The 25,286-nt window shown below is 42.7% G+C and overlaps 2 protein-coding genes across 4 annotated transcripts in view; one reads left to right on the forward strand and one right to left on the reverse strand.

The window, feature by feature from the left end:
• Positions 1-1,123: 1,123 nt before the first annotated feature.
• COMMD2 (COMM domain containing 2) lies at positions 1,124-8,813 on the reverse strand. Of its 3 annotated transcripts, none has more exons than XM_082487264.1 (5): positions 8,725-8,813; positions 5,204-5,281; positions 4,783-4,865; positions 3,290-3,463; positions 1,124-2,767 (listed from the first exon to the last, which is right to left on the reverse strand). In XM_082487264.1, the coding sequence occupies exons 1-5, from the start codon at positions 8,735-8,737 to the stop codon at positions 2,570-2,572; spliced, it is 546 nt and encodes a 181-aa protein (XP_082343390.1). In that variant the 5' UTR covers positions 8,738-8,813; the 3' UTR covers positions 1,124-2,569. The 3 variants fall into 3 exon arrangements, with proteins under 3 accessions (XP_082343390.1, XP_082343389.1, XP_082343391.1); XM_082487263.1 differs by lacking the exon at positions 8,725-8,813 and adding an exon at positions 5,386-5,487; XM_082487265.1 differs by lacking the exons at positions 5,204-5,281; positions 8,725-8,813 and adding an exon at positions 5,386-5,503.
• A 1,855-nt stretch (positions 8,814-10,668) lies between these two features.
• The window catches only part of RNF13 (ring finger protein 13), a 47,477-nt gene continuing 32,859 nt past the window's right edge, over positions 10,669-25,286 (forward strand). The window contains exons 1-3 of the mRNA XM_082487470.1: positions 10,669-10,755; positions 17,814-17,941; positions 20,913-20,993. Of these exons, the coding sequence (XP_082343596.1) occupies positions 17,828-17,941; positions 20,913-20,993 (195 nt within the window). The 5' untranslated portion in view covers positions 10,669-10,755; positions 17,814-17,827. The remainder of the gene's footprint in view (positions 10,756-17,813; positions 17,942-20,912; positions 20,994-25,286) is intronic.

The raw sequence follows: 25,286 nt of genomic DNA on the forward strand, positions 1-25,286 counted from the left end.
AACAAGTTGTATTAAATGCAGCTTTATATGTCACCTTTAGCCTTGGATAGAGTTCACATGAAGGCTGGAAAATCCCAGATCCACAGGTGAATTCTGATTTTACCACCAGCTGTGGGTTGTGAAGCAGCAGCTTTTTCGCTCTCCAGGTTCCGCTGCCCTACAAACCAGCAGCTCTACAAGTACTGTGGTCCCCACGCTGGGGACTCCGTCCCGTGCCAGGACGTCACCAGCAGCACACGTTGGCCGCTGGGCACTCGCACTACGCATCGTGTCTCGCTGTCCTGCCGCTCTCTGGACATCAGCGCCTCGTCCGCAGGCGCGTGCTCTGGCAACGGGGCGAGGGGGAATGGCAGAGCCGTAGGCAGACCCGCTCCACGAGCGGAGACGAGCCAACCCTTCCAACAAAGGAGGTGGAATCAGTAGCAGCTGAGAAGCTGCTTTTCCAGGCTCGGCGCTTCTCCCCAGAGCAAACTGAAAGGGACAATTCAAAAGCAACGTGCTTGGTGTAACAGGTCTTTCTCCTTACCTCCCTTCTTGGGTTTGTTCATGGATCACTGCCAGAGTTTGAGTTTCTCTAAATTTCACCCAGCTTTGAAGTTTAACCTTGACCATCCTCGATTCAGGTCATTTTTTGTTAGAGGAAACAAGACCATTCAGCGTTGCAGTTTTTACTTCTACACTATTGTAGTAAGCTTCAAAAAGGGAATATGCGGGCTGCCTAATGACACTCTGTATTCACAAAATCCACTTTGAACTGTCCCCTTTACTCACGATGACTGAGGGAACCCCTCCCCTTCTCTCCTAGCACGTGCTTCAGGACATGACACACAGGCGAACTGCCAGCGTTCACCACGATGCCAACCCGCTCTGCAGCAACTAGTCTTCTTTTTTTAAAATGTTTCAGAGACAGAAAGGTAAGTATGTTCAGATTCATAGGGCAGTAGTGAGATGAGACATGAAAACGTTCCAGGGTTTGTATCTAAAACTTGCCTTTTGCTGCCAGGCCTTCTGGACTATGGCTATAGTTGAGGAATAGAGAAATCACGGCCTACATACAGGCTCTTCTATTTCCCCTGAAAACGTAGGCCAACTACATACAAAAATACTAACCAGAAATCCCGAGTAGTAACATTTGATCACATTTAATTACCACATACTATACGTGAAACAAACAAACAAAATCACTGCATACAGATGGTAAATACAACACGTGGCTGATTCATGTATGGGAGGAAATTAAGTTTGTTCACACCATCGCCACGCCGTACAAAGCGGTTACAGAATAAGCAACTCCATATTCTAGAAAATGGACTTTTTCAAGGTGGTAGTAGGTGTTATCGATTAAAGCACTTCTGTCATGCAGGTTTCATTTGAAATCGTACAAAAATTCAGAACCGTAAGAAAATAATGCATTTGTGAATGTAAGAACCCAACTAATAGAGAAATGTATGGTGCCGCTATGAAAGACAGTGAATACACAGTGAATACTGCCGGAACCTGTACGTTAAGGTTCTCTCTTGCCTATTTGTCCTCTCCAATATACTTGAAGGGATTTATGACGTACCCCCACTAGTGACAGTAAAACATTCATAAGCAAAACTATTTAACCTTAGTCGCAAAAGCTGCAAATACTGCATTAGAATACAACTGAGAAGTGGCTTTTGATGTAACCTTTGTTAGACATTTTTCTGAGAAAGGGAAAAGCATCTGTTGCGCTGTGACACTTGGCTAGTCTTTCCGTTACAGGCACCCCGTCCATACAGGGGAACAGAAGTTGTTGCATCACAACATGAAGATCAAATTTAGCAGGAGTTAGCACTATTCCTTCATCCGCCTCCCAGCCCGTGATCTTACTTTTGCAATTTTTCAGATCACCTTTACACCCAGAACCGAGCAGTGCGCTAACTGGTGTTTAGGCCACTGGGTTTTCCACGGGAACTGCTACCTGCAGAAAGCAGGGGACTGCCGAGCAGGGGTTATAGCTGGCTTGCTTAAAATGGAAGCGTTGGCTTGGTTATACTTTCTTTCGTTACCTAAGAAAGGAAAAAAAGCACAGCCCCTGAGAGGACCACATCCTCCGGAGGAAGCAGGCAGTAGTCCCATACGTGAGTCTAGATGGAAGAAACATTCCTGTAAAGGATCACTCCCACCAGTACAGGGTTTGTTTGTTTGTTTTTTTAAATTCAAAGCAGAAGCAAAACCAAGGAAAAACCTTCTTGATAAATGTAAAAATAAACGTGCAGCTTCTTGTAATATTGAGACAGCTCTACTTAATGCAGGAAAGCTCTTTGAGTAGAACTATACTGATTTAGAGCGAAAGAAATCCTCAGCACAGCACGCTGAATTTCTACGTGTGCAAGTAAAGCAAAACCAATTACCCATCTCATATCAGGCAGGTGTGCAGAGTCAGCACCAGAGGACATTCAGCCTGTAAATCCTGGCTCAAGATCCTGGCACAGGGAAGCATTTCATCTGATCCAGGTATTTATTTTTCCTCAAAAGGTATTTGTGAACATTGTTTCTAGTTGTTTCACAAACTGCTTAGTACGACAAGAGCCGTGGCTCAGTGCTATTTCATGTTGCGCACTATTCTCCTGCAGTGGTTGGTTTTCATTTCCCCCAGCGCTTGCTCCAGCTGCTGAATTAGGTGGAGGAGGGTGGACGGGTCCGTTTGCAACACTTGGGCAGTTTGTTCTTCGTTCTGGTTAAGATGCAGCTTTATAGTCACGGCAGGCTTAATCTGTTGCCTCAAACTTCTGCTTGCAAGCTGCGGGAGGGAGTTTAGATGAAGCGGGAACAGGGGAACAAGCAAACAAACGACGACGGATATCAACTTTCACATTTACAGTTCACAACAGGTTCGCAGGACCGGCTCGGAGGACTGTTCAAGACCCCCCCCGAAAGATATACACAATCTATTGTTTAATTTTATCACTAGGCAATATGCATAGAAGAGTATCTGTTAGTATCTATGACACTAATCCACTTTAATTAATGCTTTCATAATATTTCTGAAAATTAGGACTGAATATATTTAGTACACGCTAACATTTTTAAAACACCAACGGAGCTGTGAATTCGACTTTCATAAAGCAACAAATGCTTACATTATCATTACATATCCTGTTCATCTTCTAACTAGCAATAACAATTACGTCAGTTTTAAATACATGAAAAATTGCTGCCTCAATTACTCTGGAATAATATAAATTCATTTTTTACTAGTTGTTTATGATGTTAATAAAAGGTAAAGTAAAACCCAGAGTACTGGACCCGTAGTAGGAGTTACCTGCACATCCAGTCTCCACTCAAGACTGTGGTAGCTGGGGAGCTTCGGCGCCAGCTCGCCAAGGATGCTTCTGATCTCCTTCCTGTTATCCAGGTACAGCTGCAGCAGTAATTTGTTCAATTCATCTGAGAATCCCAGAACATGAATGGAATCTTGGAAGTCTGTCTCAGAAATCTAGAAATAACAATTGAGGCCTTGATGCAGAACTGTGTAATAATCATTATTTGTTGAGAAACAAACAAAACTGTAGGCAAACATTACACATACGGTACGGTGCAGTTACTGACCTGCGGGAATGTGCGAGGACAATGCTACTGCTAGGGCAAACCAGATCATCCGTGTTTTAAGTGACTTACATGTGTTGATGTGTTACTGCTGATTTGCATGAGCTTCAGGAAGTTTAAGATCACTTTTTATAAAAAGAAAACCATTCAGCATCCTCGCATTTAAGCCTTCATATCAGAGAATAAAAAACCACAAAGAGCATCTGAGCTTTGCCATGAGGAAGGACACATTTCCGTCATTGATTTATCAACAGTATATTAACATAATATCAATACTCAAACTATGAATACTCTGAAGCGGTCCGAATGCCAACACGTGTGAGCGAGCAGCAGGCAGAACTCTAAGGCTGACGTTATGGTAACTCAGAGCGGCCCCAAGAAGCCGATTCCCACAGGTCCGCGCCTTTGTGTTGCCCTGAAGAAGCTCAACCGGTTCATCATTAGGGAAGCGGTTGTTTATTCCACAGGAAACATCTTACCTTTACACTGCGTTCACACCGCAAACAGTCTGCCGTCAGCTCTGTTCTGCCACTATACGCAACCGTTTATCTGTCAGTCAAGTCCCCACACTTCAAGGGGAGATTCCGCAGTATCTAGGTCCCTTCCACCCGCCCCCTTCGGAACAAGGTCTGCTCCAGTTCAGTTTGGAACGACCTGTCTCTGTATCCCTTCTCCATGTCTATATTCCACCACATATAATAAACAGCCTTTCCAACAGAAAAGGACAATTATCCAACGATTATTCTTTTGATATCTGCTTACACCCACCCAAAGTTCTGATGTAGAGAGCTGAGAAAGCTCTCTAACCTGCCACAGCAGCCAGAGGTGCGGAATACCGCAGAGGGGTTGGTGCAGCACACCTCCCGCGCGGCACCCTACAGCAACACCTCCACTGCCCAGGCAGCGCTCAATCCTGAAGATGCCTCTCTATAGGCACTAAATTACCGCGTTCTTGCTGTACGCTAGTAAAATGCTGTCAAGTTTTAGCTTCAGACGCTGCATGCAAATTCCAGTCATCCGTGCAGACGCAGTGTTTCAGTAAGAGAACTGCACAAGACACCTTTTTTTAAAAAAAAAAAATTAAAAGCATACACATGATCAGAATTTTGAACTTGGTTTTCCCCATTCACGAGTATTTGCAGAACTAGAAGTGTTTGGAAGACCTCTCTTGAGCGTATCCCTGCGTTTCTTACGCAGAGGTGTGGTTACCATAAGCTTGGAGCTTTCGGTGAGAAGATAGGCGAGTCCTTCCACGCCGCGCTGGACGGAGTCGGCGCCCACGTTCAGCTTTCCTGTAAGGAACACACAGTACCTTTTACTGCCCCGTTAAGCTGCGGCAGCAATACCCAAACCTGCAAACTTACCCCGCGCCAACTGGCAACCGTGCACAGAGCATGGAGCGAAGTGGGGGGCGGAGCCCCCTTCAAATAACAATGCAAGGGGGCCCAAAGGCAAGTTACCCCCCACCCCCCCCAAGCCAACCAAACACACCCCCAAATCCCAAACCGAGTCGCCACGGCCCGCCACCCCCGGTACCCCCCGTCCCCCCCAGCCCCCGCTCCCGCCCCGGCTGTAACCCCCCCGGTCCCCCCGCGCCCCCGCCCCCGGCCCGGCCCGGCCCGGCCCTTACTGGCGGCCGCCTCGCAGGCCCGCGGCGCCGCGCCCCGCCGCAGCAGCTCCACCGCCATCCGCCCCATCTCGCCGACGGCTGCAACGAGAGGAGCCGACTCCGCTGCAGGCCCCGCTCGGCCGCCCCGCGCCCCCCGGCCCCGCCGCCGCCCCCCGCGCTCCCCCGCAGGCCCCGGGCCGGACCTGCGGCGCCCGCCCGCGGCAGACAGCCCAGGTGGGCCTTCTGCTCCTCCGACAGCACCACCAGCATGGCCCCGCCGCCACCGCCGGCACGGCAGGGCACGGCACGGCACGGCACGGCAGGGCAGGCGCCTGCGCGGGGCCGGGCCGGAAGGCGGAGGCAGGGAGCGGGGACGCGGCAGGGCCCGGCAGGGCCCCGAGAGCCGGCGGAGGGGAGGGCGGTGCCAGCGCGGCGCCCCCCCGGAACGCGCGGTGGGAGCGGCGCCTCACGGGCGCGGCGCACGGAGAGGCCGTCCGGCTTCGGCAGGGGCGGCCCGAGAGCAGAGCGGGGCGGGCGGAGGGGCACCTCCGTGCGCTCCGCCGCCGCGCCGAAGCACCGACCCGTCCTCGGCACCGCCGCGGCGCGGGCGGCAGAGACACCCCCCCCCCCCCCCCGAGCGCTCCGCACATCGCGGGGAGTGCGGCGCCCGCCGACAGACGCGCGCCGGTATAATTATATTTTCAATTTATAAACTTATAAATCACCATAGTTACACCCACAGGAGCTGTTTGCGACTTTGCGGCTGGAAAAGGTGTCTGGGACAACCTCCCGGGGCCAGGTGGGATTGCCACCCGATATGAGGATTGCAGATTTTTGTGTCTAGTCTTTGGATTTCGAGCACGACCTTCCAGCAGATGTTCCCACCCAAAGCAGCAAAGTTCCTAATCAACCCATCCAAATAATTTTATTTGCCAAGACCTGCTGCATATCTGACCTGTATTCCACAGACGGCCCTGCCATATATTTTCCAAGCAACAAAGTAGGAGATTTTTGTGTTCTGTACTTGGTACATCTACCTGAACTTGGGAAAGTATGACTCATAGAATCACAGACTGGTTTGGGTGGGAAGGGCCCTTAAAGCCCCCCCAGTGCCACCCCCTGCCCTGGGCAGGGACACCTCCCCCCAGCCCAGGTTGCTCCCAGCCCCGTCCAACCCGGCCTTGAACACCCCCAGGGATGGGGCAGCCACAGCTTCTCGGGGCACCCTGCCCCAGGGGCTCACCGCCCCCACAGCCGAGAAGTTCTTCCTGATACCTAGCCTAAACCTCCCCTCTACTCCACTCAGGATGGGCTATGCACTGGTACTGCTAGGCAACAATTAAAGAGTCTTTATTTTGAATTTCTGGTTTGGTTTAACCAGAAGTTAAACCAACTTGGTTGGTATAACCAGAAGCTAAATCAAACAAACAATCAAACAAAACCAGTTCAGAAACTAACTGCCCTTCTAAGTTGCTGATTCCTCACCAAATCTTCCAGATTTCAGTCATTCATCTGAATTCCTTCTGCCCTCTGCCAGTTTTAACCCTGGCTCAGGACATCTGTCCGCTCAGCTCATGATTTGATTTACCTTAGCAATTTTTGGTGTCCTGCCTATAGTTGTGTTACCCAGCATCGGCCCCTAAAGGATTATACTCTGCCTTCATAACGCTTTTAATCTGAGGAGCACAAAAGGTCTGAAAATATTGTAACTCTGAAGTGAGAAATACCGTGGTCTCCAGTTAGAGACGGGAATACCAAAGTGAGGAGAAATTTGTGTATACTGCAGAATACATTAACCAATGTGATACTCCGCGTCGCTACAGTTAGGCCATTTCTAGGCCTTGAACTGGAAGGTTTAGGAGTGCCGACAGACCTGGGTGGCTTAGCGAAGGGTGCGGATCCTGAGCACAGCAGCACTCCCACTGTGTTAGAAATTCTGATTTCAAGACATCCTCTCCTCTTTTCCAGACTGCATTTAACCCCTGCCATAGAATATATTATAATTTGCAAAAGAGAAACTGATTGTGTAACGTAACTCCCTTCCTAGTACAAATGGAATGTATTTTAGCACTTTTGTTATCATGGTCTGGTTTGCTTATGATTTCTGTTCCTTGCAGTTATTGACCCATCATTTTTTACTCTCCATTTAGTTTGTGATTTCTGGTCTGAAGGACACTTTGTGCTGACAGACCATCTCTGAATTACAGTAAGACTCAGGGATTTTTGTATTTTGAAAGAGAACCGGGGAGCTGTGTTTTGAGACCATGTAGTAAATTACGTTTTCCTGCTGTCTCCAGTCCAGTGGAGTAAACCTGGATGTTCGGGAAGAAGACACTCCCTTTAAAGCCACCGTAAATAAAATGGAGGTTCACAGAATATTCTTCCTAGGAATTCTGCTCAGAAAGGTTTCAAACTCACCTCTCATTTTGCAGCCATGATGAAAGGCTAACAGCTTTGGAAGACTGGAGCTAGTATTTCAAAGTGGGTGGGATCTCTAATTAGTTCACAAACTATCAAAATAAGCTTTTACAAAGACCAATTCTTTCATGGGAATAGGATAAAGATTACATCCATTAGGATCTCCATTTTATTTATTTACCAAGATATGTAAGGAATCTCTCTACAAATATCAAAGTTTGGTGGATCGATATTAAGTTTTTTGCAGGAAACTGATATCTTCCTCTCCTCATATTTAAGATCAAGTGACTCCAAGAAAATAGATTAATTCTCTCTACTCTTCTCTTGGACAACAGTCCGGCTTTGCTGTTTAGGGTGATACATCCTTCAGCCCAAGAAACTCCCAACGCATACCCGTATGCGGGCAGAATTACAGATAGGCACTGTCTCCTACCAGCAGGCTAATTGACCAATTAGCCTCACCGCAGTTAACGCATTAGCTAAATGGAATTTTGAGAAAGATACCTGCTTTACTTGGTACTATGTTTCTAAAGAACATATACCCCATATAATGAAGCACTTTGGTGGACTTCTTTCTCCAGAAAATAGCATGGAAGTGAATCCTAGGTGGGACAGCCAATCTTTGATTTTTAATCTTTTTCATACAAATGTATCTGCATTATGTTTGGATAATTTCTTTCAGCCAGAAATCAGAAAACCTTTGGTTTACCTTGAAGAAACACATGCATATATGCATGTGCCTATTTTAAGAACACACTACAGTAACAGACTGTGAAATCATAAGCTAATGGTGATTAGAAAATAAGTTTAGAAGTGAAAGAAATTAATACAAATCTTATACTTGAAAAACAAGTATAAAAATTAAGGGAGAAGGTAAAAGAGAAATAAGATGGAGGAAGACAACATGGATGAAAAAGGGAGGAAAAAAAACCCTGAACATCTATACGCATAATGAGTGAACTGCTCCAGGAGTCTTGACAATTGGCTCAGGATGGCAGCTTCCTTCCTTGTGCCATGAGAGCGTCAGTAGGATAGTGCAAGAGAAATACACGACACGCATGGCAAGGAACAAGAACGAAGCAAAGTCAAACTGAACCAGCAGGTAATATGAAGACATTATCTACCTAACGGGAACATGCAAATTTGTAGAGGGATTTGCTCAAAAGTAGACAAGTACAATCCAGCTTCAAAACTATGATGTTCTCCATCGCCACAAAGCTGGTGGGACCCATCTTGTGAAGCCCTTTCCTTAGCAGCCATCCAGTGCACTCAGGGATCCTACGGTATGCCAGACAGAAGAGAGACGTACCGTTTGAGCACGTGAACACCCTGTGTTAGGTACGACCATTTAAAAATAGCCCAAGCATGAGTTCAGAAAATGGACAAAGTTGTGGAATACTTTATCAACATTCTTGGGGGGGAAGGTATATGCAAAGGCTACCTCCACCAATTTGTGTAAAGGATGTTAGCTCCCCAGCTATCCTTGAAATAATAACAGATGTAGCTGTCAGAGAGATCAACACCTTCAAGCAACGCTGCCCATAACCTCACAATGAAACTGGGGAAATAAATCCAGGTATCATCTTCCATTATTGAGATGAACTTTTCCATTAATTCTCTCCTGATAGGGAAGATTGGTGTGATAAGCTAGAAACCGTAATACATGCTTTTAAAGTATCAGAATGCTTTCATGAGTTCCCTTCCTTTTTCCTCAGTGCCCACATCTCCCAATGCATTGGTACTGCTCACTGAAAATGACAGAGCTGCAAAGATCCAAACAGTTGATACAAGCTGCCAAACCGATACATAACATAAAAGTACATCTGATTTATACATAGTCAAGTATTACAGCAATGAGCAATTAATAAATTCATTACGTACTCTTGCATTTTATATTCTGAGGGAAAAATAAACTTTAAAAGATCACTGTGGGTTTTACATCCTCGCTTCCCAGTGAAACAAAATTGACTTGAGAAATGTCTGTTCACTTGCTATTTACTCTCCACCTTACCAGCTTTGAAGCTTAGCAGCCAGTTCAGTAAAAGCAAAATGTTTCAAATATGTCTAAATTTCTCTACCTGTTGTGAATCTGCTCAAAGGATAAAAGCTCCTGCTGTTTCCGAGTGGCTGGGCGAGCCGTCGTAATTCTAGTCTACAGATCCTTTCTATGTGGATAGAACCTTCTATATCTTGCACAGAGTAAATGTTATTGCAAACTTGAAGCAGAAGTGTAATTAAAGGAAGACACAAAGCTCTACAGAAGTGAACTTTAGAGAAAGGCTACATGATTTTTTCCATAAATATTATTTTGTTAGAGCAAAGTGTCCATGTTGAGGAGAGGACCTTCACTCACTGTTCTTAAGCATGAGATATTGTCAACCCCTGAAGGATACAAAAGTGGTAACTGGAATAACATAGCAAGGGCGTTGATTACAGAAATACCGACTTCTCCCCCTTCCCCCGTCCTGTTTACTTTTTGCGCTCAGCTTACATTTCTCACGGGTGTTTTTCCGGTTGGTTTCGGTTTTTTGAAGCACAGAGTTGGGCTAAAGATAGCGGAGGGGGAAAGCCCCGTCACTCCCCCCAGCGCTCGGGTTCGATGTTGTCCCGGTCCCCGCTGACCGCAGCCCGAGGCCGGCGGCAAACCTTCGCTGGGCCGCGCCTCCGCCGCGCTCGGGGCGCTGAGGGGGCCGGGCCGCGCCACGCCGCACCGCCCGCCAGCCCCGGAGAGCCGTGAGAGGGGGCACGGCCGCGCCCCTCACCTGCACCGGGAACCGAGGGGGCGGTGCGGCGGGGCGGGTCGAGACCGGCAGAGGTGGAGCCGCAGCCGCCCGGGACGGGGCGAGGCCGAGACGAGGCTGAGGCGGCCGCAGTTAGCCCCGCCCCGCCCCAGAGGAAGCTCCTCCCCCACGCGGCGGGCGGGGCCGACCGCAGAGCCTGGCGCTGCCACTCGCTTGCTAACCCCGCCCCTCGTCACGCGCCGGCGGCTGAGTGGCAGCCCGAGCGAGCAATGGCCTGCCCCGGGCAGACGTCTCTTGGTGCGCCGCGGCAGGGCGGGACTTCCGCCGTGGCCGCTGAGGGGAGGGAGTGCGCCATGGAGTCGGCCTAGGTGCGGCCCTCGGCTCCCCGCGCCGGGCCCCGTGCCGGGCCCGCAGGTGAGCGCCGCCGGGGAGCGCCGCTGGGGCGGGGGACGCGGATCAGGGCCGCCTCGGGCCTCCTCCCTGCCGCCGGCCGCCCTGGCTTGGCGGCGGTTAAGGGGCTGCTGGGCCCGTCGCTCCATTGCGCAGCGCTTATTTGCCTCCGCCCTTCGAGCGGCCAGGCGGGGCCGTGGCCGGCCCTGCCCGGCTGCCTGCGGGGCCCGGCGCTTCCCGCAGCAGAAGGCCGTCACCGCAGCCAGCGCGGAGAGCCGCCTCGGCGGGAGGGGAGAGGAAGGGAGGGCCCCAGAGCTCTCCGAGCATCACTTCCAGACTGATGAAAGCTAAACCCTTGCTCTAGCGTTTCACAGCTAGTGTATGCGGTTCCTCTGAGGCTGTCTGTGCGCCGAGATGCTCGTTATGCTTAGACGAGAGTGAGTAGAGTGGAATCTGGCTGGCTGACAACCAAATTACTCGTAAGAAGGTGAAAACATATTGAGAGGAATAGTTCCTGCATCTTATTGGATCTGAACACTAAACTTTCTTTGTGTGCATTAGTTTTCAGTTCTGTGGATAGGTCTTAGATGGAGATTTGGGTCAGTAATGATATGATGACATCAAAAAGCCAGAGACATTGGGGGTTTGGGGGATGTGTGAAAATTGTTGATATTATCTATGTAACTTTTGTTCATCCTCTGCTCATGGAATTTTGGAAGGTGCAGCCCAATCAACCAGAATATATCCAATGTTGTTACTGAGTTTGTGGGAGGACAAAGTTTTTATGTTTGTATGATTTTTGTGATTGCTATAAGCATTGTAATCCTCTTTGGCTCTAAAATAGAATTTAAGTCTAATATAGAGGGTTTTTTCACCAACAGGAGGAGAAAGATGTGTGTTCTTGAGAGACTTGAAGCATGAGCATAACCATATGGGCAAGGAATTGCTTTGTGTTGTCTTCTGCTGTGAAATAAGTTTTGAGTTGATTGAGTTATAAACTTCTGAAAACGTGGTATCTTGTATGTTCTTTGTGGAGCTTGGTTTGTGGGTAGTTGCTAAAGCTCTGAATATTTTTGTCTCTATTTCAGACCAAGCAATTTCTTCATGGCATCTGTCCTAAAAGTGCTCCTAAGGCTTGTTCATGTTGTCAAGTATGAAACTGGCATTTTTGACAGGATGTGGGAATTGTATCTAAAAGAAAGTCTTCCACTCGGGCTGCCTATTCTGGTCTGGGAGTCAACGTATTGGTGTTAAAAACACTCTGCGTGTCATAACCCCTTAATGCTGCCCTGTCTTCACGGGCAATACCTTGTCTGATGCATTCCAAGTTAGTATATTTACTTCATGGTTGCCTTACTGCTCGTGGATGTGCTGTGATATGGCACACCCAACATCTTCCCCTCCTCGGTTCTGACCTGATGATCCGGTTCAGTCCTGTGATGGAGGGATGTAGCTCCCCAGGTTTAGTTTGTTTTGTGAGCTCTAGAATGCAGAGTGGGAAGGAAAAAAAAACAACTCTCAAATCCTGAAGCTACTTAAAGTTCTCTTTATCTATAGACACTGGAAAATCAGATGTAAAGTGCTGAAGATTAATGCAGAGTCAAGTTTAACTTCTTTTCTGTGGTTTACAGCATAGTCTTTAATTACATACACCTATATTTCTGTGTGCTATAAGCTACCTTGGTTAATTAAGAGTACAGTCTACAAATGAGCTACAGAATTCCAGGAATTGTAAGGCTTTTTTGCTTGCGCTTGAGACAATAGTTCTAGGCCCAGAAGAATCTGTATGTGTGTAACTGTTTGGTAGAGAAGACTGCACTGTACATGCATGTTGTTTGCAAGGACAACTTTAATTCTGGTATTTTGTAATCATGCTCAATACTATTTTAATGCTTTCCCTGTGTTGTAAGGTATGTGCTGAATATACTGTATTGGTTAAAATATTGTGATAGCTGCCAGGGTATTGGTGCTTCTGTCATAGTAAAAATGATTGCGTTTTTTGAACAACTGCTATTTATCCCTCCAGTTTCACTGCCTTCCTCTTTGTTAGGGCAGGCTGACGAGAGGAACTGGTAAATCTTAATTTAGAAATAAAAATTCATTAATTTCGTAATTCATTACAGGTTCTGGTGACTGTAACTTCTGTTCTTCTAACCAGTTGGTAGTTTCACAAAGCATCATATGCCTGAATGACCAAGTCAGAATCATGAGAACTGTTTTTGAAAATATCAGCTGTTTCCTCCCACTAGTAATAATGAATTTTAATTATCTTTGTGTTAGTGTCAGTTTAAGTCAAATGTAACTCTCCAGTATTTGCTTTAATTAATGTTGAGGACCTCAGATTGCAGGACAATGCTTTCTGCTTAAAAAGCCCACAAAGGCTAGGATAGGAAGACAGGAATTCTTAGGCGTTTCTTGATTCTGAAAGAGAATGTAGTTGTCTTGTCTGTGATTTCTTGGTGGTTTAGGCCGAATTGGCTACTGGGGAGCTGGGGGACCTCAAATGGGACCGACAGTTGCTCCCCTCTACCCTTCTTCAAAGAGAGAGGCAGAGGAGGGAAAAAGAGACTTACGAGTTTAGAAGGAACTAGGCTACTTTAATGAAATATTAATAACAAATAAAAGGCAATAATGAACTACATACAAAATCATATCGGGCTCCCAGGATGACAGTCACGACACCGGCTGGCACTGGGGCAGTCCCAGACTGGACTCTGACGGACGGGAACTGGATTCCGGATCTGCATTCAGGATCGGGATCAGAGGCAGATGAACAGAGTCCTCCTCGGACGGCCACCACTGAAGGAAGAGGGCTGACCCTTTGATCCCTCAGCTTTTATACTGAGCATGAGGCAGATGGGATGGAGTACCCCGTTGGTCAGTTTTGGGTCACCTGTCCTGTCCGCTCCTCCCCACAGGTGGGGCCCCACTGTGCTTTTCTGCTTCTGACTGTCCAACGGGGCAAGTAACAAAGTGAGCTGCCCGTGGGGGTTACAGCAATAACTATAAGCAGGAGCCTCTCCGCATACCATGCCTGGGCATCGGCTATAAACATAGGTCTGATCTCTCTTGAGAGCGAACAGTGTCTGCACAATGTGCTGTTAATTTCAGTAGTTAGAAGAGGCCCAGCTAAGGAGCAAAGTTACTGAACAAATTGGGTCCTGTTTTACCTCAAACCAGGACACTTGGTGAAGTCAACGAAGTTACAGTTTTCAGAATGAAGTATCTACATTCAAATGAAGACAAATCCACATGGAGCCATTTAAATAAGAAGCCTCAATTTGGAGGCTTTCAACAATCCTACAAACAATTTGGATGACCTGTTGAGTTTAATTGTTTGTGAAGTACTTCCAACTTCTCCACTAAAAGAAGTTAGGGTAGATCTAGAAGTTGTGATAATGATAATATTAAACACGTACCGTCTACTTTTAAAACTTGTCCCTGAATTATTTCAACTATTGTAGCAATACCAGGTCCAGTGTATTTGCTGTTGTTTTGTGTTACCGCTATTTTAATTTTATGTCATTTCAAGTAATTTTTTACTGTGACACTAAATTGCTAGAGAGACTTGGTCATCCATCTGTGGGCAATTCTTTTAAACATAGCAATGACAGTGGTTAGATTTTGGGCTGAAGATAGTGCTTGACTGTTGCTTGTTTTGTACTCTGAAGTAAGAGGTGTACTGGATTGCATGTTTTTTGTTGAATGCGTTGGAATTTTGAATGTTGGATTTCTTAGCTTGATCACGTTTGGGTGTGAGTTTTTGTAAGGGGAATAAGATATTTTGTGCGGCTGTGTTCTTAAGAGACCGCCTGCACAGAATCATGCTATAGCTAAGCCTAAGAGGAATCTGAAGTTCCTCTGTAGACAGCTAATCATTGTCTGTTTTAAGACTGGATTGTGACTGTAGCAACAGTACAAAAAGAAATTGCCAGGTGTAACTTGTCAGTGGAGAACAGAGGTCCTGATCTTTGGCATGAGGTTGTGTTTTTGCAGTGAAAGGCGTTTAGAAGTGAGGGCTCTGGGGGAGGTTCCTTCTGGCTGCTTCTCATTAACACTGACTTCCACCCTTCTCATGGGGCTGTTCCTCAGATTTTCCTGGGAATTAGTGGTGATCAGGTTGTAGACTCCTCTCTTGCTGTATCCCAAGTTACTAAGTGGGAGGCTGAGTTAGGGTAATTCTCCACTACTGTTCCTTGCTCCACAGAGTTTTTGTAGGTAAAGCAGAGCTCTTCAAAGCTGTTTGTTTAAACACTGAAATGTATTATCTCACTCGGTTAGTAGTTTTGTTTGGAATAACCTTTCTGTAAGACCGTGTCCAGCAGACGAAGAGTCTGTTGTCCAGGTGGATCGTAATGCGGAATCCCAGCAAGTCTTTCTTTCGTCGCTAAGCTTGTGTGCTTCGGTGGTCCAGTCAGGTTGCAAGAGCATGACACACAGAAATGAACAATAGTTGTTGTCTCTCAAATTCTGCACATGGAAGTGTTGCTGTTGAGTGATCTAGGTTATTACGTAGCTAAAAGGCGCTCTTTTAAAATGCGTATAATATGTTCATATAGATTAAGTGGATTTTTGTGACCTATACAGAGTATTGATGCAGCACTTGTTATACTAGCACTTGGGTGAAATTGTACATTGAGGTTGAGTTCTGTTTTAATAACATAAAGTTGATAGAATATGACATTTGGGGAAAAGAAAGGGTAAAGTCAGTCAAGAGGTAGAGAAAGCAAACAGTGGTTTGATTATTTGGGGGAGGGGGCGAAGGGGAGAAAGGCAGGGCAGTAACCCATTCTGTATTTTGGGAAGATCATACAGGACAGAAACCTCTACGTGTAGCTCATGAGAGATGGGCAAAGGATAGATGAGGACCTGGTCTTTCCGCTCTGGAAGTCTCTATCCCTCTGTCAGCTAACTATTGTTCCAGTTCAGGTGGCATTTCTCAACAGCACAAATTAAGGCTAAATCTCAAACCCCTGCATTACTGCAAGCTATGGGAAGTATATGTATATTTGAACACCTTTAAAAGCATAAGGAAACTTTAAGGGGAAGAAAAGAAGTGTTAAAAGGTACAGTTTATGTGGAAAGGCAAGGACTCAAAAATGAGGAAATGCTACTTTTATGGCTACTAGTGCAACTTCAGTTTATCCATTTGCCCTTTTGTGTAGAAATGGCTATAAAGTTTAATAAATCCTATTCTTGTATTTTCTGCTACAGAGCCTTGCTTCATTCCATATGTGAGTGGCGCGCACTAAAAGACATGTCAGTTATGTGGTAGGCTGAAACTTCTTCCTCTTCCTTGCCCACCCCAAGTGTTTGGATGCTTGATTTTGCAGTTTAGCTAGTAGATCTTTTACCTTCATGTGAGTGCGTATTATGTTATTGCCTCTTGTTTGTATTAGAAGCTGAAAGACCTGCGTTGGATTGAATGCCCATAGGCAAATAGTACTGAGCATTTTAGACTAAAGCTTTGCACAGGCATCATTTCTTGGTACATTAAACATGATATTTAGCAAATGTTGCAGATTTGCGCCATGTTCATGTTTGCGGATTGTGAGAGCGTAAATCTGAGGGCCCTGTAATAAGTGTGGAGGAAGTTGGTCTTTCACAGACACTCAATAAATTCTGTGGTCGCAAGGAACTATCTTTATAAGTCATGGAAATGACATTTCAACCTGAATCATGTTTGTTGTCTAGATTGGGATTCTCATTGGTGCCAGAAAAATAATTATTTGGAAGAGACAAGTGGGAAGTAATCCATAATCCGTTTCAAAGAATACTGAGAGTTCCTAAGATGAGGAGTATTGTGGATTATTATTTTAAGTGTTAGCTTTGGTCTTTGCTGGAAAGAATTGAAATGTTCAAAATTTAAACATCATACTTTTTGTGTTCTATATGATTGGGACAAATTTTTTGCTTTCAAGATACATATGATTGTAAAATTTGCCATTCTTTAATATGAGAGATTACAGAATGAAATCTGTTAGCATTGCAGTTCATGCATGTGTTACATTTGAGAGGGAGTTCAAAGTTCTGTTCATGCAAATGTTTGTTTGGGGGTTTTGTGGCTATTTTTGTCTCTTTTTTTTCCAGTGTTTGGGGTTTTTCTTGTGTTTTTGTTTGGTTTTGGGGTGTTTTATTTTTTTTTTGAAGGTAACATGATACTGTCAATGACTTCGGTAAGAATGCAGGTGTCATTGCTCATACAAGGCAGGCATTCAGGCCCTTAGATTGTGTTTTTAATACGTTAAAAAAATCTTTGTGGTAAAGGAAAAATATCAAAATGTTTGTTTTGCTTCCTCCTAACCCCTCTCCTTGCCTTTTTTTTTTTTTTTTTTTGCAGCAGTTTTAAAGAACAGTTTCTGTTAGAAAATGTGCCCCTCCATTCCCAGACACAAACTGTTGCTTTTTGCAGCTGGTTTGGATGAAAAAATATTAACAGAGCAAAATTAACTTCCTTTTAATGTCATGAGCTTGTGAAATGCATACTCTTTTTTTCTTAAAAATGCACATGCTTTACAGGAGACTGAATCTGCTGTTCAGACCACAAGTCACGTTTGAGCATTTGTGACTTTCACCGAAGTTGATGGAACTAGTTTGTATTTAGTACCTGTTGGTCTCGCACTGGTTTTGCAAGTGTATATTTAGAATAAATGCTTTTAGTAGAATTGCTCCAGGTACACGAGGAATTTTGTTGATTTGGATTTATGATAGAAGAAGGGAAGATTAAAATTAAGAATGTCTAAGAGCAATTAATTTTGTGAATGTTCATTCCTATGTGCTGTTGCATTGCTATGTGTTGCCTAAAGCTTTTTGAAGCGCTACTATTACAATTTTTGTGTTTGCATGCATGCATTCTCATGGAGGTTACGTGCTCTTGGCAAAAAGAACTTCTATCTCTAAAATAATTGTTTGAATTAAAGATTACTTGTTTCTCAAAAGTAAATGTAGACTAATACTCTGCATACTTTAGAAAAAAGTTTTAACTGACCAATAGAGCCCAGTAAAATGACAGAGGGAAATATTTCCTGTGTGCCTTGACTCTCTGTTTTTTTTTTGTTTTTTTTTTTTTTTTTTTGTTGCAGGTATTAAATAAAACATGCTGTTGTCAATAGGAATGCTGATGTTGTCTGCCACTCAGATATACACTATTTTGACTGTTCAGTTATTTGCTTTTCTGAATCTTTTACCTGTGGAGGCAGATATTTTAGCAGTAAGTATGAGAATATTTTTCTATGTAGATGAAATCTTTATAAAATTGAATCTTCTTTTAAACTATTCCATTAATGAATCTGTTAGTACAATAAATGTTATAGCAGGTTGGTTGGAATGGAATTGCCTTAACAGTTTAGTTCAACGCAAAAATAAACTGTGCGTTTTCAAATGAGCTTACAGATGATATGTGCTCAGGTACCATGACAGTGAAAGCACTTAATTTCCTTAGTCATTTAAAAAGCTCCAATCTGACCAGATATCCTATAGTGTGTTATAACCCTGTTAAAAGAATTCCATTATTACTTGGCTTAGACAGCAATTTAAGTTTTGGTGATGGATGCCATTTTGTAGGGTAACTGTGTATAAGATAAATAAAGTAAAAGAATCTTCTATGGCTAGTATGTTATGTGTGTGCTGGAGGCTTTGTTGGTAAAGTTTTTGTATGTTACACCTAGATATATTTTTTTAATATATCAGGCTAATAAACAGTATAATGAACATAGCCTAGCAACAACTTTGACCACTGACCCTATTTATTACCAATTTTATAGATTGCGTAGTTTTATGGAGGAAGTTATATATGTCTTTGTAGGACAGAGCTTAAGCCACTGAAGTAATTAAACCTAAGTAATGTAGTCTCTCTATTCCCTGCTAGTTACAGTGATATCCAGGAGAGTTTTTAATATCATACCAATTAATTTAGGAGAACAAAGAGAAAACCCCTTGACACTAAATGTGAAAATAAAAATACTTAGAAATTTGTGGTAATGTGGGGTTGATGAATGCTGAAATTATATTATTTGGATCTTTGAGTTGTTAGTATTTTATTTTTTTTATAGATAAAAATTTTAAGAAACTATTAATGCAGGTAAATAATTGCTTTGTTACGGAACTGACATCACCATTCTATTGTGAAACTTTAAACTGGCTTTCTACTGTAAACCTGATTTTTTTTTTTCCCTCCCCCCTTTCCTCTGTCACCAAGCCTGGGCTTCCTCTTTTCATACAAAAACTAATTTTCATTCTTGATACTTCCTCCCTTAGAAAAGATTATTTAAAAAGAATACAAAACCAAACACCACCAACCTCAAAAAAAAAAAAAAAAAAAAAAAAAGGCAGCAAGAAAAAAGGGCATTTTGGAAGTTTAGTTTAATTTCTTCTGTTTGAGCTTCCATGTGCAGTATTCTAAAATATTTCCATCTAAACCTGGAGTGTCTTTTATTCTTGGGTATTTGGAAGTTACAGATTTGTTCTGAGAATATTTTTGAAGTAGGAAATGAAGAGATAAGCTAGACACTTATTGAAACTTTGCTGTGAAAAGGGGGCAGTGGAATGCTTAAGAGATGCTCAGAAGGGGGAATGTTTGCACACTGTGTCATGTGGAATCCAAGGCACACACAGCTTATAATCTTGTGCGATTTCATGGTTTAATGATTGCCTGTTGGGGAGCAAAATTCCAGCTGAAGTTTTGGGTTTGTCAACAAAAGACATTCTTCTTTTTCCTAGTGATTTAGGTGTATTTTTATGCTTCTATGTTCTCACATAGTTGCAGCCTCAAATGAAGGATTATGTTTGTATGAAGTACTGCTATGTGTATATGAAGCAGGATTGGTTATTTTTTAAATAAGGATAAAAATAAATAGGTTTGTGTCTGACTCTTAGCTTAAGTTGGGGCTTGCTGAGTGATTCAAGGGAAAAGCTTCAGTAGCACAAGCTCCTGAGGAAGGATGTTTTGAAGAAGGTACGTGAGTGAATAGTGGGGACTGAGGAAGGCAGTGTGCTGGCGCGGAGCTGCGCTGTGTGGTGGCAGGATGGAAGAGCAGGAGGAGAGGTTGTATGGAGCAGACTGATTACACAGAACAAAAACGCTTCCTTGAAATTTAGCTCCATTCCTACCTCTTTCCTCTCAATTTTATTAAAATCTGTGTGAAGGAAGCTCCTCTGAAATGTTGCTCCTTTGAAAGAGTTTAGATAAGTCATGGTAGTGTTTTTCTTTGAACTATAGTTTGAGTTCCCCAGTCTGAGTCCCGCTATTACAAAATGTCCCTCTGAAGTAAACACAGTTCTTACTTGACTGTTCTGTAGACAATTGTATGATACCGTGAATAGACAAATATTTCTGAGTCACTTAACTATTTAATAAAACTTACCAGCTGATGTGCGTTCAAGTCAGTGTATAATACAAACTTTTGCAGGAAACTAACTTTTTCACTTTTAACGAAAAAAATTGTAGCATACATACGTTTTGTACTTTTTATTGTATGGATTCTCCATTGGTTAGGCTCATCGTAGAGCTACAAAAGATGAACAAGGAAAGGGGAAACAAAGCTTCCATGGATTTAAGATCTTTACAGTATTTTTCTGTTTTGAAATGAAAGCTCATAGTATAAAACAAAACTGTAGATAGTTTTCAGCTACTAAGCTAGATAGATAGCAGGGAACTAAGAAGGGATAACATATGGAGGCTATTCTTTGCCTACAAGAAACCACCTGTTAAAAGCTGTTCTTCCCTGTATGCAAGTGAATTCAAAGCAAAAAAAATCCAAACCAATAAGGACACCACCATCCAAAAAAAAAACAACCCAAAACAAACCTACACCCCAAAGACCAGTTCTTCAGATTTTGGCTTTTTCAGGTTGTTTGTAGTTTCTCTTCTGCAAATATGATGGCATTTGAATTGTAGACAGTAGAAAGAAAGATTTAATGTACAGATAATTTAACGAAAGATCTATTAATACTTTCTTGTTTTGGCAACAAGATAAGAAAAAAAATGATGTTGCTATAAGAGTGGAAGACAAGTGGAAGAAGCAATTTTGTGATTTGTGACAATTTTGACATGGTCACAAGAGGTCCTATGACTGGTAAATAATCTAAAAATAATATGCAGGGGGTTTTATTTCTATTTACACTTGTTATCTATTTATCTCTTGCTGCAAACCTGAATTTTCTTCAAACTTTATTTCTCGTAGTATAACCTTGAAAATGGAACCCAGACCTTTGATGATCTACCTGCTAGATTTGGCTACAGACTGCCGGCAGAAGGCTTGAAGGTAAAAAAAAAAAAAAAAAAAAAAAAAAAAAAAGGAAAAAATTATCCTGACTATATGTATAGAGAGGATTGTATCTACTGAATACTACTTTTGTAAGCTGAAAAAGTTAAATGAATATAGTACTGAGGAAAAATAAATACAGAACCGGTATGAACTGTTGCCTGTGAATAGGAGATTCCTCTCCTAATAAAAGAATTTCGGTAATCTGAACTCCTGTGTGTAAGAGAGAATTTGCTGAACGTTTTTAATAACTAAATAAATTAAAAATACCTGAATGATGGGAATCTGAGTAAGTTTGGTGGACCAGTGTTTTCTCTGAAGCTGGTGGCAATGCTGATCTATGATGGCAGTTACCTTGCAATGGTAACAGTGGATGTCAAATTGAATTTTGTCTCTTTTTTTTTTTTTTTTAAATATTTTGAGGATTTTTTTGTCTCTGTAGGGTTGTGTATTGGTGAGCCCTTTCACACGGTAAAGTGTGGAGAGGCAAGAGGGATTAAGTTCCTTGCATGCAGCCCACACTGAGTGCTGTGTAAAGGATTTGTAGTTCCTTTTCTTGGGGCAGTACAGGAACTGTTGTCAGTTCGCTTCCTTCCTTGCATTTCTCAAGTAAGTGAATGGGGAAGCTCAAGGGCTGCAGTTCTGCCTTAACCCCCATGTGCTGTGCCACAAAGCTGGTGGCTGTGTAACAGGTGATCGCTCCTGCACCGTCTCCTTAGCTTCCCTTTAGTTGCAGTCTGCATCCCATAGCAGATGAGAAGTTCCCCATTCTCCCAGTGCTGTATCATTAGGCTGGGAAAATGCAGATGGCACGTATACATGTTTTTGTTAGTTATCTGTTATAGTGTCGTATGCTCCAAATAAAATCATATTGGGATGGGAATGCTGTGACATGACTTGAAAACTGGTCATAGGATTATTACCAGAAGGCACTAGTAAGTGATAATATACTGAATTAGCAGAAAAAGTATGTGTGGCTCGAAACTTTTTTGAACTTTGTTAATCCATTTTTCTTTGATATATATAGGAACTAGAAAGCATGTCAATATTATACCATATTAAGTTGTAAAATGCAACTAGTATTAGAGAAAGAAGTAAGGTGTAAGGATTTGCAAATGTTAATGGCACCGGAAAGGGAAAAATCGTATTGACATATGCAAAGTGATTAACATGCAAAAAAGGTCAAACATGGCTATAACCATGGGAATACATATAGGATGTTATCATTATTTTGCACTAGATTAGAAATTCTGAAGACCTGATGTCTTCTGAAATGCAGCATGTACCAAACAGGGTGTGTTTTGTACAGTGGGTTAATTCCTTTTCCACGCATCTAGTGTGGTTAATACACTTGGAATGTAGGAAGATGTGTAGATGGACTGAATAAAATTAATAGAAGGCAAACTACGTTCAAGGTGAAATAGGAAGGGACTATGAAGAAGGTTAAATAAATGTAGCTTGCGTAGACAATGATGAGAAGCTGTGTTCTACTTGTTCTTACTTCTGCTACGGTAGTAGCTGTCCATGTATTCTAGTGGCAGTAGTCAGTGACTGGTGTAAAGACAAACTCGCTTTTATCTGCGTAAAATAAGATAGAGGAGGTAGAAAATTATTTAAAAATAAATAATATATGGTGGTGTTAACACTGTAAACTGGTACTGTAGTCCTGCTGCTTAGAAAAGTATTTAAAAGCTAGATGAATATCCAGTTCAGCTATAGTCTCCGCATCCTCCGAGGTAAGTTTGTTGCTGAGATTGTGGCTGGTGCTCATTGTCAAATGCTGGTGTGCTCTGTTGCGTTCAAGAAAACGGGTGTGCTGCATTTTTCTCCTTGCCTGGTGTAAGATGCCTGTGCAGTGACATGAACCATTTACTTTCTCTAGGATCACGTTCTTGCAGTCAGTGTCAGTAAGTTTGTTCACTTCAGATAAAATTTATTCTCCATTCCTCTCCTGTAGTTGAAATGCTCATCTACGAGAAAGGCAATTCAGTGTAGCTGGCCAGTCTACTACGTGTGTGAAGTTCAGTTTTCATTACTTTTTTTTTTTTTTACTGTGGAAGTGGCTAGATGGAATCAGTCTTGTGGCAGTAACATGTTTGTCTGGCTGTCACTTTGAACAGTGTATGAGTAAGTATTTATGACTGAGATGTCTGTGTTTTCATTTTACATAAGAGTCCTAAGCTGTAAACCTATTTAGGCAGGCCACCTCCCATGTTCCAGTGAAGGGGAGTTGCTACCACTTACGTAGCTATGGAGACCCTGAATAGCACATGAGGCCAGAGAGCTGTTTTCCTGTTTGTTCTGTCTGTTGCCTGTATGGCCCCAAAATCTGGCTCTGCAGCATCGCTGGTGTTGCAATGCGTGTGAGTAAACTACATGCAGAAAATGAAGCTGGTGTGAAGGTACAGGGTTGGATCACCCTTCAACTGCATGGTGTCCTTTTAATCCCAAAGAGGAATAAATTGCTGTAAGAATTCCTTGAACTCTTAAGAATTCCTTGGCAAATGAAACCTCAAGAAGACTTCGTTTTCATGCCCAGTGAGTTTTGTCATGGGGAGAAGTGGTGTTGAAGCTGCACAGTTGTTTACTGGCTATATTGAGAAACAGAGGGAGATTAAGTGATTTGCCCAAGTAGTGAGCCAATTTAATGCATCAAAAATAGATATAAGGAGCTTTGATTCTAACCTTTTTAACTGTTAGACAGCTCTGTGTCTTAACTAAGGTAGATGTCATCACCTGTGTAGAAATAATAGGGAATTTTAGTCCTGAATATAATACTAAAATGTTTTTCTTTGTTTCCATTGAGATTTTAATTATTTTTTTAAATGCTATGATATTGATTGAAATAGGATGAAAATGTTGTACTTGTTCAATGCTTCTGATTAAGATTTATTAACATGCAACTTGTAAAACACAATCTGTCAGATTCTATAATAACCGGTGCCAAAGCATGAATGTAGGTACTTTTTTTTTTGACTTGTGTGTGCTAGTCATAAAGTGGTCAGTCAGTTGTGCCTGCGTCCTTAGAACAACAACTCCTCAGCTGAAGATACTTAAGAAAACATGCTAGCATTGAGTAAAATCCAGTCTAGTTGTAGTTGGCCTTTGGTTTCTATGTATGCATTTCTCTAACTATAACATGAGACTCTGTGATTTGTGTAAGACTTCTGTGTAGAATGCAGTTGGTTCCAGACATACCGCTCTTTTAAAACAAACAAAAAAACAAACAAAACCCCGATACTTTGCATGAACTTATGTAACATATGTAATGTCTGCTGTATGAATCAGGGGAACCCCAGGGACCTACATTTGGCTGTTGGCAAATCAGTGTAGAATTTCCAGTGGATATTGTTTTTAATTGTTATAGGCTGTGTAATGTTGTGCCTGTCACCACAAACTTGGCAAAGAATGGTTTGCTGGTGCAGCTTTTCTGCCAAAAGGGATATTATCATTACAAAAATCTATTCCTCAAAACAAAATTGCTTGTCTCTGTTGTAGGTTAAACTTCATGAATAATATATATTATGGATAAAATGTAAGATTATATATAAAAAGGACATTTAAACTGCCAGTTTATAAACTTGCATATATTTTATATCTTTAAACAGACAGTTTATATGTAAACTTAATATATAATTACATATTGTATAATATAATTACTACATACAATTATTATTATTTCTACACAGGTGATGACACCTCTATATATCTAAAGCTGTCAGTGAAAACAGTTTAAAGCTCTCAAGGAAATATCTAGAACTGTAGCAATAATTTCTCGAGCCCACAGCAGTGTAGTTTCTCATGATCTTTATTTGCATAAACCAAATTACTTATATTCTTATTTTCTGACAATTCACTGGTTTTTTATCTGTATGATAATTTGCCCTGGCTTTAAAACTGATTTAAACAAGTGCGAATCTTGTAGGAATATTGTTATGTCAAATAACAGTCCATTGCATTAGTGTCCAATGCGTTGGACCTTATTGCACAAACGCCTTACAGAGAAAGTAATTTTTCTGAAGAGGTGTATTCCAAACGAAGCATAGCCAAAGCTTGCTCTAGGTGTCCAGTCTGGATTTTTCTGTATCTTGGTAATCAAAATCTGTTGCGAAGAGACTGACAGAAAGGAATCTAAATGAGATCAGTCTAGTTATTAATTATTGAATATGAATGTTATTAATGAAGAAGCTCCTTTGCAGGTGATCTAGAGCTTTGACCAAGGAGGCAAGCATATTTTAGTAAAGGCAAAAGGGAAGGGGCGCTCTCTTTAGAGCGAGTAGTCGTGTGCAGTTC

This window comes from Vanellus vanellus, assembly GCF_965231255.1.
Source record: "Vanellus vanellus genome assembly, chromosome: 8".
NCBI lineage: Eukaryota > Metazoa > Chordata > Aves > Charadriiformes > Charadriidae > Vanellus > Vanellus vanellus.